This window comes from Electrona antarctica (genome assembly GCF_951216825.1).
Source record: "Electrona antarctica genome assembly, chromosome: 23".
Classification (NCBI taxonomy): domain Eukaryota; kingdom Metazoa; phylum Chordata; class Actinopteri; order Myctophiformes; family Myctophidae; genus Electrona; species Electrona antarctica.
The window spans coordinates 15,982,249-16,001,487 of NC_136804.1; the positions used below are offsets into that span (position 1 = coordinate 15,982,249).

Here is a 19,239-nt window from a genome sequence, read left to right on the forward strand (position 1 = left end):
CTAGAGTGAAAACAACAATGGCTAAAAGTTTTGCCAGTTATTTAGGAGCCCACTTGCAATATCCTCACTCACGGCCTCCCCACCGGTTGAGAATCACTGATTTTATTTGTCACATGCAGAGGCGTATCTACAATAAGGCGAGGGCAGGCGTCCGCCTGTCCAAATCCATTTCTGGCCTGGCCAAAATCCATACAATGAGAAAAAAAGAGGACAAAAACAAGACCCGAGAACTATTAATGGACAGCTGATTGGCCGTTGCGGTAGAGCGCGACCCTCAATCACCCATTGGAATGTAAATACATGCCTTTCAGCCTTTGTATACTACTTGTCTGGCAGGTATATCTCTTTGAAAACCTTTAGTGCTACGATTGTGCGAGGGGAGACGACAATTAACACATCTTGTCTGCCCAAAACGTAATTCCTGGATACGCCACTGGTCACATGTAGGACTGGATACAGCTGTCCTGTCCTTTCCTGCACCAAGCCGGCTTTTAATGTTCACTTTTGCTTTTTTAATCTGGTTGATGTTTGATCGTGTGGGTCACAGAGCAAAGTCTGCCTGGTCGCTCTGCTATCTCCATAGAACCAGCAGCCAGTCATTAACCTTTGCTCACACCGTGTTAGCTCACACACCTGCTACAGATTAGCACAAACGTATCTACCTATTTTAGTGTATATATTTAAATAATAATAATGATGTCATACTACAATGTCAGAATAAGATATAACGCACATCCTCCTCCGGTCTTGGTGCTGAGCCAAACTGTTAAACTAACAGAAAACATAGACAAAAGCAGCGGCTCGCAACTCACTTTGTAATGCTCCAGACAACTTTTATTTCACGAACACAGCAGGCAGGACATACGTTTTGACCAGTATAGGTCTTTCTCAAGTATAAAACTATTACTTTTACTATTACTATTATTCTTGAGAAATACCTATACTTGTCAAAACGTTGTATGTCCTGCCTGCTGTGTTCGTGAAATAAAAGTTATCTGGAGCATTACAAAGTGAGTTGTGAGCCCCTGCTTTTGTATATACTATGTCACACACAAGTTGCAAAAAAAAGTGCTTGTAGATCTGCTATTTATTGCACCTTTTGAATTTGAATCCTGAAAATCCTTTTTGAACATATGAGGTTTCCGGCGACGACATTTGAAAGGAGAACTAAGGCAAGGCTGTTATCCGACACCAGCGTTTCTTCGCTGTTCCGGTTCGAGCGTTGTGTGCGAAAAATGGCACACATATACGAGCTCCCCCACGCTTCACATTATGAGCTTAGAAAGAAAGAAAGAAAATAACAGCAATCACCTAGATCAGGAAAAACACTAAATGTCTCCAAAATAAATTCAGTAAAAAGGTTTGCTGCAGAAAGCAAAATTGTATTCATATAACGTTGAGGTGGGGGGCTTTGTTGGTATCGGGAGGGGGAGGGGAGGGGGCAGCAACAGAAAAAAGCCCTGTCACAACCCCCCACCCCCCCGTTTACTGCTTGCGCTCCTGACTCCTGGGGATCGTCCGCAGTATACTTGTCATTGAGATTTTGGGATGACAGTGCATTCCAGCCAGGATGCTGCTTATCAGTCGTCCCCCGCCGAGGCCTTAAAAGCCAGTATACGTTCAGGTTCATGATGTCCCCCAGAGGGTACTGACATGTCCCTTTTGGGGACTACAGTAAGAGGCACGCTGTGATCTTTCTCGAGCAAAACGATGTAATGGGTCATGCCTACAATTAGATTACAACAACGTCCCCCCCCCCCCCCACACACCCATCTGTTTCCAGAGAGCTCAGAGCTGGTCATTTGACCGGCACAGCTTAGTTTTTAACCGTTTCCGTGCCATTGCCGTAGATCTAGGTCAATTGAAGCCTATTATTTAATACTACACTTACCGCCATTGCCGTTGATCAATGGCAATTGCGCTTTTATAGCGCTTTCGATCGATCAAGCCATAATGCTACTTTCGTTAGCATCGGGTAGCTACCTGTTGTTGTCATGACAATGGATCGCCCATTTTAGATCGTCCTCGCCATAATAATCCATTCTATCTGTTTCTTTCAATCACCTGTATCTCCTATTCCTTGTCCCAGATGGCATTTTTGGTCAAAACAACGTTTCTTTGATGGCACAGAGCTGACGATGTGGACCTCTCCAGTGCCCCGGTATAGACCCATCTTGTAAACAAGGCCTGTCCAGGACCTGCTACACTTACTAGGATATGTTCACTTCCGGTAATCTGGAAATGTGGCTTTTCAAAATAAGAGCTCAACTGGGAAAAATGCTGGCGTGAATTAGATCATAATTTTTCAATAAATGCTCAAAAAATAAGTGTTAAACTCTTAATCCGCCGCCATTAATTAATAGCGTACTGCCAGGGTTTTATCGCACATAACACTTACTTTGAAGAGCCAAATATCCGTAATCGCATGTTAATGTTACAGTGACAAACTGCTGTGTGTGGTGTCTTGACCGGTTGTTGTTCTTTCGGTCGGTGGTTGAAAAACCTGACTGCGAGTATCACAGCGCCTGCTACAGGCTGTTGAAAATGCTTGTCTGGGCCAGAGAAACGGCCCCTCAATGTCGTTTCTGAGATACAGGGCTTTGATTGCAGGGCTTAGAATGGAAGTGGATGCGTGCGCATTTTCAAAATGGCCGCGGCCACTGTCCTACTTGATGTTGTTGTGTTAGCGATCGGTGGCTAACGATACAATCGGATCAAAACATGAATTAAAGAATGTAAACCCTGGAACACGAGAGTCTCGTGTTTGGCGGGCTAGGGTACTAATTTTACCCTCCTCGTTTCTGGCAGGCTCAGTGTTAAAACCATTATCTATTCTTTAGCCAAACTGACCCGAGTTACAACAACTACTACTACTTGGACCACCCTCTTTTTGAGGGGGTGGTCCAGCTTTGTCCAGCTATGTCCAGCTTTGAGGGTTTGTGCAAACACAGACATTGAATGCCATTGACAATGAATGGCCAGCTTTGACTGAGTGTTTGTGCAAACACAAACATTGTGTAAACACAAACATTGAAGATGAAGGTTGAGGACGCAAATTGTGATTGGCCGGAATGAGATTATGTATGATGTTGTATGATGATAAGGGCGCCCCTCACTTCACACAGGTGTGATTTTTTTTTTATCTCCACGAAATCACTTCGCCCCCAAATACTGCCGATCCACAAGCTCAGAATGCTTGTAGATCTGTTGAGCTTTGGCAAATGCCCCCCTCCCCCCTAGCTGCCCAGAATAGGGATGCTAGGGTTCAAAGCGCGTTCATAAAAAAAAAACCCACCTTGCGTTCATTGGGAATGCCCCGGCTGTGCTAGACATAACAGCTCTGCCACTTATTCCACTTTTATGGTGTGAAGTGGAACATGATGAGCCGTTGGGACGCTGCCCGCCTGCCTCGGGGCGCTGCGCACACTCACGGCACTCCAGCTGCTGCTGTTGCTGGGCCTCCTGACGGTGCCTGGGTTTTAGATAGACTGCCCGAGCCTGATTTTGGCCCCTCCAAGGTCAAGGAGGGCTGGCTTGCCTTGGCTTCAGCACACACAGGCGCGCGCACACGCACGCGCGCACGCACGCACGCAGTCACGCAGACACACGCGCGCGCACGCATACACACACACACCCGACAAACTCACACCTGTTTTCTGTGCCCCAGTCTACCCTTCCACACTATCATACGTTTGCTCGTATGTAATAATAATAATAATATAATAGTTCACTGACATTGTTATAAGCGGAGGTTATGCACTCCCCATTCTTATCCTTTCTAATGACATAATTCCCTGTACTGTATAATAATAATATGCATATGGTTTCTGGGGCAGATCGGCCCCATGGTGGTCTCGGATCACCCCCCCCCCCCCCCCTTTCAGAGTTACATCGGAATTCGTAACATAATTACATATTACCCCAGTGTATGTTACCCAAGACTAGCTGTCATGGTTACTTTTAAAAGACGTTTGCAGTGTGAAACAAGAGCGTTCGGTGTTAAGCGACGCAGCGAGAAACGGATCCCCTGATTTGTTGAACTTGGAAAGGGGAGGTGAACGCTGGGGCCCTTTAAACGTGTCAAGGTGGCACGACAGCAGTGGGTTTATTTCGTAATGCACTCTTCATGTTGAAAAAACGATGACTCCGGTTCACTCTCTGGTGTCTTTTTGTGTGTTTTACCGCTTTTTTGTGCTCCCAATTTAGTCGTTATGCCAATTGATACCTCCCCGCACAAATTCCTGTGTGTTGTCACTGCTGTTGTATCCTACTGACTCAGCTGCCAGTGAGGAGCCACCACCGGGAGGACGTAGAGCCTGCGCCTACTCCAAAGAAATATCACCCGCTCGGCTTCCCTCCCCTGAACGCGGTTAATATAAAGTAGACTTTTTCATGTCAAGGACCCCCAAATTGGCACTCATTAGCCCGCGGACCGCCATTTGAAGATATGCCAGGGACCCCCGATAAGGGAAGATTTTTACGGGTCTATCAGAGATTCTCAACCTGTTTAATTTCAAGGAACCCCCAGTTTGACATGCATTAGTCTATGGACCCCCATTTAATGGCATTTATATCTCTGGGACTCCCAATTTATATTGTAAAATCAATGTTAATTTAACTCTGAGAGTGTACAAATCTATATAGTGTATTTGTACACTCTCAGAATTACAGACCCATAAGGGTCCATTTGGTTCCAAACTATCATTTAGCTGGGGACCCCCTGGAACTCCCTCAAGGACCCCTGGGGGTCCCCGGACCCCACTTTGGGAACCACTGGTATAGAGTAGACGATTGACAAAGCCGGATGCACCGCGGTGGATTTGAAGTTTTGAACCCCCAGACTCTGCCGTGGTGGTGGGCAGATGAACCCCCAGACTCTGCCGTGGTGGTGGGCAGATGAACCCCCAGACTCTGCCGTGGTGGTGGGCAGATGAACCCCCAGACTCTGCCGTGGTGGTGGGCAGATGAACCCCCAGACTCTGCCGTGGTGGTGGGCAGATGAACCCCCAGACTCTGCCGTGGTGGTGGGCAGATGAACCCCCAGACTCTGCCGTGGTGGTGGGCAGATGAACCCCCAGACTCTGCCGTGGTGGTGGGCAGATGAACCCCCAGACTCTGCCGTGGTGGTGGGCAGATGAACCCCCAGACTCTGCCGTGGTGGTGGGCAGATGAACCCCCAGACTCTGCCGTGGTGGTGGGCAGATGAACCCCCAGACTCTGCCGTGGTGGTGGGCAGATACGTTTTGAACCCCCAGACTCTGCCGTGGTGGTGGGCAGATGAACCCCCAGACTCTGCCGTGGTGGTGGGCAGATGAACCCCCAGACTCTGCCGTGGTGGTGGGCAGATGAACCCCCAGACTCTGCCGTGATGGTGGGCAGATACGTTTTGAACCCCCAGACTCTGCCGTGGTGGTGGGCAGATGAACCCCCAGACTCTGCTGTGGTAGTGGGCAGATGAACCCCCAGACTCTGCCGTGGTGGTGGGCAGATGAACCCCCAGACTCTGCCGTGGTGGTGGGCAGATACTTTAGCACTGAACCCCCAGACTCTGCCGTGGCGGTGCGCAGATACTTTAGCACTGAACCCCCAGACTCTGCCGTGGTGGTGGGCAGATACTTTAGCACTGAACCCCCAGACTCTGCCGTGGTGGTGGGCAGATACTTTAGCACTGCGCCACCCGAGTGCCCTCATTCTACTCATGTAGTGGTTGGTCCAAAAGAGGCGTACAGAAGTAGCAACATGATAGGTCTGTAGGTCGCCCTAGATCACCGGATCTCAAAGTGGGGTCCAGGGACTCTCGGGGGTCCAAATGGACCCTTACAGGTCTGTAACTCTGAGAGTGTGAAAATGGAACCTAGTGGACCTTTAGCCTTAATTAAAACATTTTGGAAAGCACACTGCCGTTTAGATGGAGCATTCACTGAAGAAGTGAATGACCCTGGATGAGGGTAGTTGTGAGAGTGTGGAAACATGACATGCATCCATTGATGAGACCAGGTCATGTCTGGCAGGGCTCCTTTATTTTAAACGGTGAGATCGGCAAGCCTCAGGTTGTCGGAGACAACCTGATGTACTGTAGCAGAAACATAACGTTTTTATGTTTCTGGAACTCCAAGGTGATTTCTCTCGCCAGTGGATGCTTTTTTGTGCTCTGTGGGTGGTCTTGTTTCAGTCACGAATACGTCAAGTGGAAGAAGAAGGGGAAAAAAACGTTCTTTTGGTCGATACTGCTGAGTTAAGTGTTGGGTTTTATGGCACAAGGGAATTTCCTGGGCTCACGGCTTTGACTCAGTCTGTTGCAGGATGACCAAAACTTTTAATGGGAAGCTGGCGACTCTCAGTCACTCGTCTCTGTCTCACGCACGCGCACATGCACATGCACACGCACGTGCACACGCACGTGCACACACACACACACACACACACACACACACACACACACACACACACACACACACACACACACACACACACACACACGTCATGCTTGCCTTGCGGCCAAGGCACGCATGCACACAGAAATACATATTTTACAAGGCCAGTCTGAGCGTCATAGATTGCACTTAATCGGGCGGAAACCTCATATGTACATGACCAAAACTGTAAAACTTCAGGAAATTTAACGAAAACTTTTCAGAAATGGTGAGAAATAGCAAGCTCGTAGATCGTCTGTTTTTACTACTTTTGCTGGACACACTCGTAGTCATACGACGAAGTGGGGCATTAAGTGATGAAAAAAACATTAAACGTTGAAATCCGGAGATGCAGGTTTTCTGCCGGACATTGACAATTTAATGGTTTGCATTCATGCATGGGTGTTAAAATGTGTTTGCCGGTGCCGATATAGCCCATCGTTTTTATTTAATCATGTCTGATGAACACAATTTCAACTTCATTTGTTTGGTTTTGACACTTTTGGAGCCTCGCCACGGTAGCCATATTTCATGGTAGGAAAACGTACCAAAAATAAATGAAGTTATTAACTTATGTATATGCACGATCTAGGTATGCATAAATATATCTGTCACCTATCTGCCTGCCTGACGCATCACCCTGAAGTCTCAAGGTGGTCGAATATGACAAATCTCTCTTTCCGTCCTTGCTCGGAACACCAATGTAGCAAGCCCAAAAAAAGCAACTACACTTTAGAAATGAGTCAAAGAGAACACAACCCGCAAGCAACAACCCATATTTGCAAGCGACTTTAGAATCATAAAACACGGGACGTGATGTTAAGACTGTCAATTGATGGTGTGCACTCACATGAGATTTGGGGTGTTTGTTTCAGCCTTAACACTATACACCCTCATCAAAGGTGGCCAGCTAAAGGGTGATCAAGTCTTAGCTTGTGTCCCATGCCCAATCATTAAGATTGGCCTCCCACAGAAAAGCAAGCCCAAAGTCGCTTATATTTAGCAACGTTGCTCAGTAATCTATGAGCAAGTGGCACAAAAAGCCAGTCAATTTCCAATGAAACCGGCAAGGAGCAGTGTTGCCATGTCTGTTTATTATAGTGTAAGCGACTTTCTCTAAGGTTACTTGTAAATATTGGTAGTTTAGTACTGTAGTAAGTACTGTACTTTTTGAGGTACTTTTACTTTACTGTACTTTTACTCAATTACAATTATTTGTGAACTTTATTACTTACTTTGTAGATGTTGGTTTATTATTACCAAAGATATATTACCCACTTCAGCCCTATATACATTTCGGCCATTTGAAAATAGCCGATCTACAAGCTCACAATGCATTGTGAGCTTGTAGATCTGCTATTTTCAAAAGATTTCTATACATTTGAAAACCTGAAATGGTACGTTCTGTATAATGACTACTTTTGGTACTTTAAGTGCATTTTGATGCCAATATACCTTTGTACTTTTAATCAAGTACATTTTGAATTCCGCTGAAGTTTAAACCGAGTAATACACTGTCTGGATGTCATCTTGAATGGGATTAAAAACAGGATTTCTGTAATCAGTAGCAGCTGTGTTTGGACGGACGTGCAGATATGGGAATCAAACAGGTGAATTTAATCAAGCTTCATGTGTACCTCTACACGTCATCACGTTTCCGTTCACAGGAAGTCATTTTGATGGGCGTTTGACATAAAAACACACAAAAGTGAACATTTTCCCATTGTTTTGGCATCCATTGTTAGGTATGACCATATGATGACCACGGATATGGTCTAAAAGTGTGAAAAACGTATTTTTCATTTCACTAGGTCTTTAAAGTGTCTTTAAAGTGTCCTATAATAGTCGCTAATCTTGCGCTCGTTTTCCTAGACCCCGCCGGTTGCTTATTTCTCTCACGAAATCTGGCAACCCCGGTCCGGGGCGCTCCCTTCCCGAGCCAAAACCTGGTGAACCTAACGCTCCTCCTAACGTGTCCTTTTTTCCTTTTGTCTCCTCTCTCTCTCTCTCTCTCTCTCTCCCCCCTCCCTCCTCCAGGCCGATAAGCACTTAAGCATGAAGGCGAGGAGCGAGGTGCAGCGCGGCCGGTGATGTCATCCTCGCACAGTCCTGGAGAAAAGACCTCTTTTGTCCCGCTCGTGCAATGGTGTGAATAAAAGCTCTACCCCTGCTCCTCCTCCTCCTCCCCCCCTCCTCTCCTCCTCCTCCCCTATTCCTCCTGTTCCTTCTCCTCCTCTCCTCCCTACATACCCTCCCACCCCCTCCTCCCAAAAGGACTCGCAGTATATTGGACCGGTTTGGACATACCGGTTGGCATACATAACCCCCCCCCCCACACACACACACACACACACACACACACGCCCACGGACACACGCCCACGGACACACACACACGCACGCACACACAAACACACACACACACACACACACACACATGGACGCACAGAGTCTCACAAATACAAGAAAGATAGTGGTGGGGGTTTAGTTTTTTTGTTGTAGTCTTTCAGGGCCAGAGAGAGGCCTCCTTTTCTTTCTCTCCCCCTCCCCTCTTTCTCTCCCTCTCTCTCTCTCTCTCTCTTTCTCTCTCCCCCCCCCCCCCCCCCCCCCCCCTCTCTCGCTCTCGCTCTCTTTTGGCCTTGGGTTCTTCTGGCTGCCAAGCTGCCATCAGGGTGACATCATACCCGGCCGACACAATGAAGCTCTTCATCTCCTGAGGACCCTCGCCAGGGCTGCGTCACTCCTCGCTGGACTGCCGGGGCCGGGGGGGGTGGGGGGGTGGGGGGGGTGCACCGCTGCTACAACGACAAGGAGGAAGAGGAGGAAGGGGAGGGAAGGAGGGAGGGAGGGTGTGTGTGTGTGTGAGGAAGACCAGAGAGAGAGGGAGAGAGAGAAGTTGGTCATAATGTCTGAGCGTCCCACGGGCCCAGGAGTGGTGGTGGTGGTCTCCGCGGGGACCAAGGGGTCTGACTCTGGACGTCGGGGACCTTCTGGTGGGTCTTCACCTTCGGCGTCCGGGACGGGGACGTGCTGCGCCGCGTCCAGGTAGGGGTGATTGTCACGATTGTTAATTGTTGTCGCTCAGATGATTGCGATTAACGAGTTTTAATTGTGTTTTTTTTGTCTTTTGAACACTGGAACGTATATATGAACAAAAATGACAGTTCTGTTTGGCCTTTAGGCTTTGAAGTTGCATAGCGTAGAAATGACAAATGACCTAATGATATCGTCAACAAATAAAAACTAGACTAATCTGTTAGGACGGACTAGTGGAGAAGACTTCCAGTAGAACTAAGAGACAAGTCATTTTATGTTTGGTTGCATGCTGAAAATAGAAGATCTACAAGCTCACAACGCTTGTAGATCGGCAATTTACCTGCGTTCGATTCCCATTGGGGACGCTGTGGGCGCTGGGGTGTTCTCTCCTCCAAGACCTTTCTATGTGGACTTTGCATGTTCTCCCCGTGTCCCCTAGGGTAGGTATGTACCCTCACAAAAGGGAAAGGAACTGGTTGGAGTAGCATGTTCCTTCCACACGCTACGTTCAGCCGGGGGAAATCCCCCTGTCAGGTGACAGGACTCCTCATGCACTGAAGGAAGCATGAGGTCAGTCCGTTGCTCTCCCCAGGTTGGCAGAGGGAGTGTAGCACCCAGGGTTACATTAGACAATTAACGGGTTACAAAAATCGTGGGATAAAATTTTAAATATAAAAAACTAAAAACTAAAACTAGACTTAAAAAATAAATAAAAAAACATATAAATAAAATATGACAAAAACTAAATGGAACTTTATTTTCAATTTTCGGTTATTAGTTATTTCAGTCTTCCAGAAAACCCTAATGATCTCAGATATATATTTCATAACCGCAATCTTGAACGCCTCAATCTGCAATGTATTCAACTGGTTAGCTGTATGGCTACCAAAACATCATTATTTTACATATTGTGTTAAGTGTGTAGGAGTGGGGTCCGGGGACCCCCAGGGGCCCTTGACCTAGAGGGAGTTCCAGGGGGTCCCCAGCTAAATGATAGTTATAAGAACCAAATGGACCCTTATGTGTCTGTAACTCAGAGATTGTACAAACTTGAAAATCACTGCTAGAGCGGTAAAAATCTTCTCTATTGGGGGTCCGCAGGATTATTAGTGTCAATTTGGGGGTCCTTCACATGAAAAAGTTCGGGAACCACTGGTGTATAGGACACACAGCGCTAGTGGTGACTTCTTTCACGCCGTTTCACAAATGATAATATTTTTCAGTCGTGAGATTTGACTTTGCTTTAATCCATGTGCATTGTGCACACAGGCCCACTGGCAGCAGCAGCAGGGGTGCTGTGGGTGCTGCTGCTGCGGGTGGAGGCGCGGGGGTGCTGCCCATCGGCTCGGAGGGCCTGGTGTCGCTGCTGGAGGGCGGCCTGGACGGCGTGCTGCTCATCGACAGCCGGCCCTTCGTGGAGTACAACGCGGCGCACATCCTGGGGGCGCTCAACGTCAACTGCTCCAAGCTGATGAAGAGGAGGCTGCAGCAGGACAAGGTGCACATCGCCGAGCTCCTGCAGCACTCCGCCAAGAAGAAGGTGAGTGGGTGAGAGCGGGCGGCGGTGGGTTATTATGGCCTATTCATAGTCCAGTTTTCGGTGGACTACAACTACAACTTGACGTCACGCCGCGGTGGTCACCTCTCACACAACACATCTCTCTGTTTTGACTAACCACCGTTTCGGTGGTCACCGAAAACTGGACCATGAATACACCTTTATTATGGCCTATTCATAGTCCAGTTTTAGGTTTTTGTCTTGATCCTTGGATCAAGACTATCATAGATGTATTTTATATAAGGTGCTTATCCGCATGTTACCTCACACTACAGAGTCTTTGTGCAATGTATTAGTCCATATTTTTCAATAGATGTGTTTTAATCCCATCTGTGTCGGATTCTGTCTGAAATATATATTCCTCAATGGGCAGTAATGAGGTGGCGCCACAGAAGTGCTACAAGCTCACAACACGGCCCAAAGAGCTTGTAGATCTGCTGTTTTCACTAGTTTGGGACCCGGGCAAACGTCTTGAGCTAAAACGTTTGGGAACCACTGCTCTAGAGTAGACTTGGTAAACTGCACCTGAGTTGTAGAACAAAGCGGAGATCCGGGCACACTTTAAAAAGGTTAAAAAGGAGGAAAACTTTATTCAACGTACCTGAGTTGTGTCTGTACTTGGACCACATTTTATTTGCAGTTTATCTACAGTACACCAAATCCCGTTGCCAAAAGTAGCCGATCTACAAGCTCACACATGTGTTGTGAGCTTGTACTGTAGATCTGCTTTTTTTGGCTAATATTCCCCCCAGAAAATGGATTCTGGGGTTCAAGTGGTATTAGTATACTACTATGTTAGTATATGGTATTAATTCTTGCCACCAGAGAGTGGAGAAGTGGGTTTTCTTTCTTGTTGTACTAGCGTGCTATATAATGGTCGAATCTCAACTGGGATGCTGTTGTTGTGTCTTAATGTAGGAACCAGATGTGAGGACGACAATAATACCACAGGATATTGGAAAGTCCCGTATTTGCCATGCACCAGGTGCTGTACACACAGGAGCTGGCACCGTGCCCGTTACAACTGAGGGGCGTATTCTGTAGAAGCGTAGATATTCGACAACCAAGACATTCTATATTCCTCTGGACATTGTTTTTGGCTCCTTAGGCCCAAATCTGCTCTCCATTGTATAAATAAATACCTCCTTTAACTCCGGCGTTGGGTCTGCCAGATTGATCGTTTTGGCTGACATATATCGACTGTTATTTTCCTTTTTTTTACTACGTCGATGTCGTCAGTTATACATGGCTTACGTGTTCCGATTTTCTTTACCACTTTCAACCTAGCAACCTTATTTGGGCAATGCATTAATTGGAGAAAAGTCCTTTTCAGACATTTTCAAGCATTTAAAAAAACTAGCTCACAACGCATTGCAATGTTACGTGTTGTAGAGCGGATATTTTTTTTATTTTCTGTTTTTGAAAAACAGATCGGTAATCAATCAGTAAGCTAGGACGCTCCAATATCAGGATTGTCATCAGACCCAACAATCTGGAATCAATATGGCTCTGCTTTGAACTATTCAGCCACCTTGCCATTACTTCCCATTAATGTTCTACAGTATATCATTATTTGAGCTTCCTTTTTATTTCCAAAGTGTTGTAGTGAAGTCGTTTGTAAGCAACTCCAACATGATATCTTTGATCAGTTCCAGTCAGGTTTTTGGTCCGAGGCACAGTACACTGACACTGAGGACCTTATTTTGCACGTGTTAATTTCCAGGTAGACCTAAGATAAGACCTGGGGGCGTGGCCAAGGCTATTTGGCCATTCAAAATTAAATAGCGAAAGCAGTAAGTAAGTAATTACTTACTTACTTACCTGCTTACAGCTACTTAAGTAGCTGTAAGCAGGTTTGGTTGTATCATGGTGTCTAGCTGTGCAGGTTTGGTTGTATCATGGAGTCTAGCTGTAAGCAGGTTGTATCATGGAGTATAGCTGTAAGCAGGTTGTATCATGGAGTCTAGCTGTAAGCAGGTTGTATCATGGAGTCTAGCTGTAAGCAGGTTGTATCATGGTGTCTAGCTGTAAGCAGGTTGTATCATGGAGTCTAGCTGTAAGCAGGTTGTATCATGGAGTCTAGCTGTAAGCAGGTTGTATCATGGAGTCTAGCTGTAAGCAGGTTGTATCATGGAGTCTAGCTGTAAGCCGGTTGTATCATGGAGTCTAGCTGTAAGCAGGTTGTATCATGGAGTCTAGCTGTAAGCAGGTTGTATCATGGTGTCTAGCTGTAAGCAGGTTGTATCATGGTGTCTAGCTGTAAGCAGGTTTGGTTGTATCATGGTGTCTAGCTGTAAGCAGGTTGTATCATGGAGTCTAGCTGTAAGCAGGTTGTATCATGGTGTCTAGCTGTAAGCAGGTTTGGTTGTATCATGGTGTCTAGCTGTAAGCAGGTTGTATCATGGAGTCTAGCTGTAAGCAGGTTGTATCATGGAGTCTAGCTGTAAGCAGGTTGTATCATGGAGTCTAGCTGTAAGCAGGTTGTATCATGGTGTCTAGCTGTAAGCAGGTTTGGTTGTATCATGGTGTCTAGCTGTAAGCAGGTTTGGTTGTATCATGGAGTCTAGCTGTAAGCAGGTTGTATCATGGAGTCTAGCTGTAAGCAGGTTTGGTTGTATCATGGAGTCTAGCTGTAAGCAGGTTGTATCATGGAGTCTAGCTGTAAGCAGGTTGTATCATGGAGTCTAGCTGTAAGCAGGTTGTATCATGGAGTCTAGCTGTAAGCAGGTTGTATCATGGAGTCTAGCTGTAAGCAGGTTGTATCATGGAGTCTAGCTGTAAGCAGGTTTGGTTGTATCATGGAGTCTAGCTGTAAGCAGGTTGTATCATGGAGTCTAGCTGTAAGCAGGTTGTATCATGGAGTCTAGCTGTAAGCAGGTTGTATCATGGAGTCTAGCTGTAAGCAGGTTGTATCATGGAGTCTAGCTGTAAGCAGGTTGTATCATGGAGTCTAGCTGTAAGCAGGTTGTATCATGGAGTCTAGCTGTAAGCAGGTTGTATCATGGAGTCTAGCTGTAAGCAGGTTGTATCATGGTGTCTAGCTGTAAGCAGGTTGTATCATGGTGTCTAGCTGTAAGCAGGTTTGGTTGTATCATGGTGTCTAGCTGTAAGCAGGTTGTATCATGGAGTCTAGCTGTAAGCAGGTTGTATCATGGTGTCTAGCTGTAAGCAGGTTTGGTTGTATCATGGTGTCTAGCTGTAAGCAGGTTGTATCATGGAGTCTAGCTGTAAGCAGGTTGTATCATGGAGTCTAGCTGTAAGCAGGTTGTATCATGGTGTCTAGCTGTAAGCAGGTTTGGTTGTATCATGGTGTCTAGCTGTAAGCAGGTTTGGTTGTATCATGGAGTCTAGCTGTAAGCAGGTTGTATCATGGAGTCTAGCTGTAAGCAGGTTGTATCATGGAGTCTAGCTGTAAGCAGGTTTGGTTGTATCATGGAGTCTAGCTGTAAGCAGGTTGTATCATGGAGTCTAGCTGTAAGCAGGTTGTATCATGGAGTCTAGCTGTAAGCAGGTTGTATCATGGAGTCTAGCTGTAAGCAGGTTTGGTTGTATCATGGAGTCTAGCTGTAAGCAGGTTGTATCATGGAGTCTAGCTGTAAGCAGGTTTGGTTGTATCATGGAGTCTAGCTGTAAGCAGGTTGTATCATGGTGTCTAGCTGTAAGCAGGTTGTATCATGGAGTCTAGCTGTAAGCAGGTTGTATCATGGAGTCTAGCTGTAAGCAGGTTTGGTTGTATCATGGAGTCTAGCTGTAAGCAGGTTGTATCATGGAGTCTAGCTGTAAGCAGGTTGTATCATGGAGTCTAGCTGTAAGCAGGTTGTATCATGGAGTCTAGCTGTAAGCAGGTTTGGTTGTATCATGGAGTCTAGCTGTAAGCAGGTTGTATCATGGAGTCTAGCTGTAAGCAGGTTGTATCATGGAGTCTAGCTGTAAGCAGGTTGTATCATGGAGTCTAGCTGTAAGCAGGTTGTATCATGGAGTCTAGCTGTAAGCAGGTTGTATCATGGAGTCTAGCTGTAAGCAGGTTGTATCATGGAGTCTAGCTGTAAGCAGGTTGTATCATGGAGTCTAGCTGTAAGCAGGTTGTATCATGGAGTCTAGCTGTAAGCAGGTTGTATCATGGAGTCTAGCTGTAAGCAGGTTGTATCATGGTGTCTAGCTGTAAGCAGGTTGTATCATGGAGTCTAGCTGTAAGCAGGTTGTATCATGGTGTCTAGCTGTAAGCAGGTTGTATCATGGAGTCTAGCTGTAAGCAGGTTGTATCATGGAGTCTAGCTGTAAGCAGGTTGTATCATGGTGTCTAGCTGTAAGCAGGTTGTATCATGGAGTCTAGCTGTAAGCAGGTTGTATCATGGAGTATAGCTGTAAGCAGGTTGTATCATGGAGTCTAGCTGTAAGCAGGTTGTATCATGGAGTCTAGCTGTAAGCAGGTTGTATCATGGAGTCTAGCTGTAAGCAGGTTGTATCATGGTGTCTAGCTGTAAGCAGGTTGTATCATGGAGTCTAGCTGTAAGCAGGTTGTATCATGGAGTATAGCTGTAAGCAGGTTGTATCATGGAGTATAGCTGTAAGCAGGTTGTATCATGGAGTCTAGCTGTAAGCAGGTTGTATCATGGAGTCTAGCTGTAAGCAGGTTGTATCATGGAGTCTAGCTGTAAGCAGGTTGTATCATGGAGTCTAGCTGTAAGCAGGTTGTATCATGGAGTCTAGCTGTAAGCAGGTTGTATCATGGAGTCTAGCTGTAAGCAGGTTGTATCATGGAGTCTTGCTGTAAGCAGGTTGTATCATGGAGTCTAGCTGTAAGCAGGTTGTATCATGGAGTCTAGCTGTAAGCAGGTTGTATCATGGAGTCTAGCTGTAAGCAGGTTGTATCATGGAGTCTAGCTGTAAGCAGGTTGTATCATGGAGTCTAGCTGTAAGCAGGTTGTATCATGGAGTCTAGCTGTAAGCAGGTTGTATCATGGAGTCTAGCCGGAGGGGCAGTGAAGTGGTCTGTGTGAAAAGCCTCTGAAACCCAATCCCTCCTCCGTACACCATGAGGCAAGCTGCTGGCCACTGTGTTTGTCTGCCGCTGTGATGCGTGCCCTGGGTGTGTGATGTCAGCACACACGCACACACACAAACACACACACACACACACACACACACACACACACACACACACACACACACACACACACACACACACACACACACACACACACACACACACACACACACACACACACAGCCAGCCAAGCTGCAGTTAGTCCAGACAAAGTGCTGATGGGGCTGTTCACTTATGTAGGTCTCTGGACTGGGATTGCTCTGACTGTGTCGCAATGGCAACAATCGCACTTAGTAAGTAGGTCAGCTGAGACATTCAATCTATGAATTTAGATTTTTGCCTCAGTCCCAAGGTGTGTGTGTGTGGGAGGGGGGGGGGGGGGGGGGGGGGGGGGGTAGTCAAGCAACTTTGTTGGCGTTAGTTTGGTTCTAACCCAGTTGTTCCCAAAGTGGGGTGCAGGGACCCCCAGGGGTCCTTGAGTCAGTTCCAGGGGGTCCCCAGCTAAATGATAGTTTGGAACCAAGTGGACCCTTATGGGTCTGTAACTCTGAGGGTGTACAAATGGAACCAAATGGACACTAACGGGACCCTAGGGTCCATTTGGTTCCATTCGTACACTCGGAGTTAAATTAACATTGATTTTACAATGTAAATTGGGGGTCCTAGAGATAGAAATGCCATTAAATGAGGGTCTGTAGACTAATATGCATGCCAAACTGGGGGTCCTTGAAATGTTGGGTTGAGAATCACTGCTAGAGCCGTAAAAATCTTCTTTTATGGGGGTCCCTGGCATATCTCTTCAAATGGGGGTCTGCGGGCTAATTAGTGTCAATTTGGGGGTCCTTGACATTGGGAACCACTGTTGTAAACCTGTGGGCTGGGGGCCCACCGGTAGGCTGTGGGGATATTGTTAAGTGGGCCACCAAGTCATTGACAAAACAATATGACTGATAATGTAACATTAATATGTAAACACAATACATAATAAAAAATACTACCCTTTTGATCGTTTGTTATTCAGAAGAAAGTGTGTTCTAGCACACAAAACGAGCAATTTAATGTAGCTAAGTAATCGAATTCTGCAAGATGCTGTTAGGCTATATTTAATTTTGATATTACTCCTTTGTGTGCAAATAGTTTTAAGTGTGTGCGTGTGCGTGTGTGCGTGTGTGCGCGTTGTTCTACCCCAGTGAAATGCAATCAAAGAGGTCTTAACAAGTATTGTGTGTTGTAGTTGGAGCTGCAGGCCGGTGGTCAGGAGGTGGTGGTGTATGACCAGAGCTCCACGGACCCTGCCGCCCTGTCGTCTGAGGCCTTCCTCGGTGTCCTGCTGGCCAAGCTGGAGGGCAGCTTCCCTTCCGTCCACCTGCTGTCTGGTAAACCCTGACCCCGCATTCCTCGCTCAAAAACATTCTTTAGTGCAGTGGTTCCCAAACTTTTTCATGTCAAGGACCCCCAAATTGACACTAATCAGCCCGCGGACCCCCATTTGAAAACATATGGCAGGGACCCCCATTAGAGAAGATGTTTATGGTTCTAGCAGAGATTCTCAACCCGTTTAATTTCAAGGACCCCCTGTTTGACATGCATTAGTCTACGGACCCCCATTTAATGGAAATTTTATCTCTGGGACCCCCAATTTATATTGTAAAATCACATGTTAATTTAACTCTGAGAGTGTACAAATGGAACAAAATGTACCCGTTAGGCTCCATTTGGTTCCATTTGTACATTCTCTGAGTTACAGACACACAAGGGTCCATTTGGTTCCAAACTATCATTTAGCTGGGGACCCCCTGGAACTCCCTCAAGGATCCCTGGGGGTCCCCGGACCCCACTTTGGGAACCACTGCTTTAGTGTACCTGTTTGGCTGTACAATGACCTTGCGTGTTTGTTTACGTTTACCTGTTTACCTTTTTAAATACGACAAAACCCAAGCACTGCACTATAGTCATCAAGTAATATTGTTGGGCAAAGAAAATATCCATCTTGGAAATGTGTACAATACATACTGGGCTGACGTTAAAATAACATCAATCTTATATATCTGAAGCCATGGTATGCCAAATGGCATTGCTTTTGTTTTGTTTGTAATAATTTTGGTTCACACAGCCCTGTGTGCTTCTACCTGCAGGCCCCTGACCTCTCTGTCTTATCAGCTGTCCTAAACGAGGCTGGTGACATACATTGCATTCAGCTGCCTAATCCAGTTTTCACAATGGCGCGCACATTGCCCCATTCATGGCTCGCCTACCAGAGCATTCTCCGCATACTGACATCTTCAGTCAGTCAGTATGTGGTGACGACAGAGCATTTTGAATGCTGGGGCCATTGGGCTCTTAACAGTGTTTTACTTTTGTTTTTTTGTGTTTTTTTGTTTGTTTTTTTCAGCTGGATTTCTGTCGAGCAAGAATGTATAAAATGAGTATGACTAGTAGACACAACCTGTTTTTGACATTTTTGTACATTTTCCATCAGCGGGGGAGAGAGAGAAAGAGAGAAGAGAAGAAAACATAAATGATAAGACACCTTTTTCTTTCACGTGCACGTGTGTGCACACACACACACACGCGCGCGCACACACACAGTGGTTTATCGATGAGTTGATATACTGTACAAAAAATATGCTACTTCAGTTATGTCAGATGAGTCACTCTTCCCTAAACACACACAAACGGCACGATAACATCCTCGTCAAGGACAGTGTTCCTTTTTTTTCGTCAATGGTCGAGCCGCGTTCAACTTCCCTCTGGCCTTTCCCCGGATAATAAATGGCATCTGTTTAATGGTTACGTATCTGGAGAGGGAAATAACGCCTTCCTCAATTCGTATGTGAGAGACAAAATGTCTATTGTGTAACTAGTTAAAACCACCATGACACAGTGTGTGAGCGTAAAACAGTATGGTTTTTAGAAACCCCCATGATTAGAGAGAGAGAGAGAGAGAGGGAGAGGGAGAGAGAGGAGAGAGAGGGGAGAGAGAGAGAGAGAGGGAGAGAGGGGAGAGAGAGGCGAGAGAGAGAGAGAGAGAGAGATTACATCATTGGTTACATAAGTGAACCCTCAGTGGAAAGTAGGGAGGACTGGTGCACTCTGTCTGCAAGCTCTCTGCTTCATAAACAATACAGTGAAACGTCACTGTGCTGGGCCCCAAAACACTGTGTTCATCTATTGAAGCACTTTGAT

The 19,239-nt window shown here is 46.3% G+C and overlaps 1 protein-coding gene and 1 long non-coding RNA gene across 8 annotated transcripts in view; both read left to right on the forward strand.

Moving 5' to 3' along the window:
* Positions 1–19,239, forward strand: part of dusp16 (dual specificity phosphatase 16) — a 50,137-nt gene that overhangs the window by 19,822 nt on the left and 11,076 nt on the right. For 5 of the 7 annotated variants that reach the window (XM_079494867.1, XM_079494868.1, XM_079494866.1 and 2 more), the window contains 3 exons: positions 8,451–9,457; positions 10,718–10,988; positions 17,288–17,429. In XM_079494867.1, the coding sequence (XP_079350993.1) occupies positions 9,318–9,457; positions 10,718–10,988; positions 17,288–17,429 (553 nt within the window). In that variant the 5' untranslated portion in view covers positions 8,451–9,317. Of the gene's footprint in view, positions 1–8,450; positions 9,464–10,717; positions 10,989–17,287; positions 17,430–19,239 lie in introns of those variants that run through there. The other 2 variants (XM_079494871.1, XM_079494870.1) reach the window with 2 other exon arrangements.
* The window catches only part of LOC306916827, a 37,516-nt gene that overhangs the window by 7,201 nt on the left and 11,076 nt on the right, over positions 1–19,239 (forward strand). The window lies entirely within an intron of this gene.